Here is a 3399-nt window from a genome sequence, read left to right on the forward strand (position 1 = left end):
TATATATATTGTCTTGCAAAGAAACACAGCTAAAGTCAAAGTTGCATCAAATGAAAACAGGTTTTTGACAAACTCAAGTTTGTTTTTATTTCATGCTATAGAAATAATAATAAATTTGATGTTTCAGTGTTTGTTCATCATTGTTTAATTTAGAGTGAAAATGTTGGTTATCAGATACCATAAACTATGGGATGGAAAACTATTTTGAAAATTCAGTGTGCCAGCAAAGACAATTACTTCAAGGTGAAATAGTCTGCCCCTTGAGACTGAGCTTTATTTAAATGAGGATAATGAACTTTTGCATTTTTAAAAATGTTTGTTTAGATTTGTGCTCACAGACTTTTCTTTTTCTATAAATGCTGCAATTTGTCTTTGTAGGGTTTTGTTAATCTTCCTTCTGGAGAACTCATCGGGGAAAGACAGATGGAGAGAAGTAGACCTAATCTGTATTGTTAGACTGCACAAAGTTTTTTTTTTCTTTTTTCAGATTTGATTWCTTATTATTAGTGAAATGTTGCAAGACACGGTTAGTGATCATTTGCATACCTTGGCTAAAACTCATAAAAAGGTCAGGCAAAGTTGTATCCTCCTACATCGATCTTTGTCAAGGTTTAACGTGAGACGTTTGCTTCCTGCAGTTTGATTTATGAATGAGGTTATTGGAGCTAACGTGTCAGTAACCCCCATTGAAGGAAACCAAGAAAGTAAGGAAACAAAGATTTGAAAGATTTCCAAAGCTATACAGAGGTGCAGCTGTGAAGAAGATGCAAATACATTCACATTAACTACCCTTTTATTATTTAGACCATGCCAAACATTTGGACTGTGGGTATGGTCTGTTTAACCAGAATAATTATGGCCAATATTATTCCATCGTTTTAAAATATTTAAATAAATTCTTTGATTCAGCTGTACAACTGGGTCTTTTCAGCTTCTTGGATTAGTGCCAGGGAGTAGTCAGAGTTTATTTTTCCCACTGACTATCTTTCAAAACATAAATGCAAGCAGACAGCAACAGCTGCTAAGTCCAATAACAGCCAGATTAAAAGGCAGCAGAACACCAGAGACCAAAGAGGCAGAGTAGCTGACTTTGTTGACCACGCGAAATTGTCTCTTTTCAAGCCTTTTACGGACATTCAGCCTCAGGCTTTAGGTGAAGAGCAGTTAAAAAGGGAATCTATGCTAATTGCGTCAAATAGCCTCTTTCACACAGAGTTGAAGTCACCTCCACTGCAGTTTGAGATAGGAGTGGTTAATGTACTTGATGTAAAATGTCAGCATTAATGCATTTTTTATATCATTGTCGCAAAAAGTGATTTTTTTAGATAATCAAGCAAATTTCAGAAAAATGATAAATGATTGGTGCTTAGAACATTATTTGTAGAAAGAACAGAGCAGAACACAAAGCTTTAAACATCTTATTTATAGGCTCTAAAATGGCACTTTGAGTAACTTTGAACATATAATTACAGGTCATTGTGCAGAAAAGGCAAAACTCCTAGAGTTCCTTACCTTTGTGGATGACCCCAGGTGACCTCTTCTTTTTTTTAAACCAGAGTTTTAACTTAAAGCTCATAAATAATGTAAAAAYGTCATTATAAAGTGTGGGACTTTTACCTGTTTCAGCTTCTGTTGAAGTCTTTCTGCTGACTTTGTCTCCTTTGAAGGCCCAGATGTAAATAGTGTGGAGGACACCGGGCCTCAGGCCTACCAGCCTGTATGAGGTTCTGTCACGTCCAACTGGGATGTCTGAACTGGACCCTCCAGCAGAGGTGTAACTTAACATGTAGCCCTCAATTTCAGCCTGGACCTGATCCCAGGAAACGGTTGCTGTGTCTTCAGTTACTTCAGTGGTCAAGAGTCTTGTTGGGGAGTCGATGTCTGAAACAGGAAAAGTACAAAAATGACTAAGAAGTAAAATGCAAAGAAATCCAAACTGTGCGCAGGGAATCATTAAAAAATAGTAAGGACAGACTAACTCTACTGTATGAGATGTTTTTTAATCCTCATGTGATTCTAACATTCTGTTTACTCTCCTTGTTCTACGGGTCAAAAATGACCCCATTCAACCAAAACTCCAAAATAAAGCTGCACCAATTGAATTTTAAATCCCAAATCTATTTTGCATGTTGAAACAACTTGATATTTATCAATTCAACTCAATTTATTTATTGTTTCAATCATGTATTTAAACAATACAAAAAGACAAACACTCTCTGATGGCTGCCAGTTTGTCTGTCACACACCTTGCTGGTCTGGACTCACGGTTGTGAAATCTTAGCATTCTTGAGAAAGTGTGAAAGATTTTTAGTGGCAGTGTGGTACAAAAAAAGTTGCCCTTCCACTCTTTGCATCCCAGAGACTACACGTAGCCCTGCCACGGCCAAGATCTACACCTGCTAACATCAAAAGCCCTATATAGCCACTCAGTCAATCTCATCCGTATTTTTCCAGTTTTCTCCATATTTTCAGGAAACCTTCAAAATTCATATTCTCCAGGATGATTTTTTTCAAAGGCTGATGTGATGATCAGGAGAAAGGTGGATGAAATGTCCTGGACATGGGCAACTGAATACCTTGATGGCCCTGGTATCATCCTTATGATGTTTGATGCTGCTGTTCTTCCCTGGTTGTTGTCTGAATTGGATGAGGACCATGCAATTTTGCCATACTTTTACAAAAATGTCTCCGTCAGCTTGAGGAATGTCCTCTTCTTCATCATCTGAAGATGCATCATCCTCTGAGTTGCATTCCTGCCCATCTTCGTCATCTGAAGATGCATCTTCATTCTCTTGTTCCTCCTGAGCTCCTGAAAATATACTGTAGTTCCTGGTCAGCAGTGAAACATCCACTCATGGCTTCAGCAAGGAACCAACTAGGGATACTTTCATTCAGGGTACCTTTATATCCTCTAAAATGAATTTGGTTTTATAATGTCTGGGATTTTTTGTTTTGTTCACGTTGTTTGTTTTGTTCAGGAGCTTGTGTGATGTGAGGGGTTAGCTGCCTATTAAGAGTACAGGTGCAGGTCAAATGCAAGTTCCAGTTTCTTTGATGTGTGTGTAGGTAGGCACATTTTTGCTACATCATGGGAACCATTTTTCAGAAAAAGTTAGCCTCGTGCGGGGGACCGGGTGTGCATCGTGGGGACTGGGCATTGGTCCCCACGATGCACATACAGATTTCACGGCGCGGGGGGGGCTTAGGTTTAGAACCAAGGTGTGAAATGAGTTTAGGTAGGGTCATGTCAGGTCAGGTCACCTGTGAGGTTAATTTGAGGGTAAATGGTCAGGGTTAGGCTACAAAATTACCAGAAAATGAATGGTCCCTACATGGACATAAAAACAAGCCGGGGGTTGTGTGTGTGTGTGTGTGTGTGTGTGTGTGTGTGTGTGTGTG

At 38.9% G+C, this 3399-nt stretch overlaps 1 protein-coding gene across 1 annotated transcript in view; it reads right to left on the reverse strand.

Moving 5' to 3' along the window:
• The window catches only part of tnn (tenascin N), a 36686-nt gene that overhangs the window by 8488 nt on the left and 24799 nt on the right, over window positions 1–3399 (reverse strand). The window contains exon 9 of the mRNA XM_014031535.1: window positions 1618–1881. Coding sequence (XP_013886989.1) covers window positions 1618–1881 — 264 coding nt within the window. The remainder of the gene's footprint in view (window positions 1–1617; window positions 1882–3399) is intronic.

The sequence above is a fragment of the Austrofundulus limnaeus genome, unplaced genomic scaffold (assembly GCF_001266775.1).
Source record: "Austrofundulus limnaeus strain Quisiro unplaced genomic scaffold, Austrofundulus_limnaeus-1.0 Scaffold6, whole genome shotgun sequence".
NCBI classification, from domain to species: Eukaryota; Metazoa; Chordata; class Actinopteri; order Cyprinodontiformes; family Rivulidae; genus Austrofundulus; species Austrofundulus limnaeus.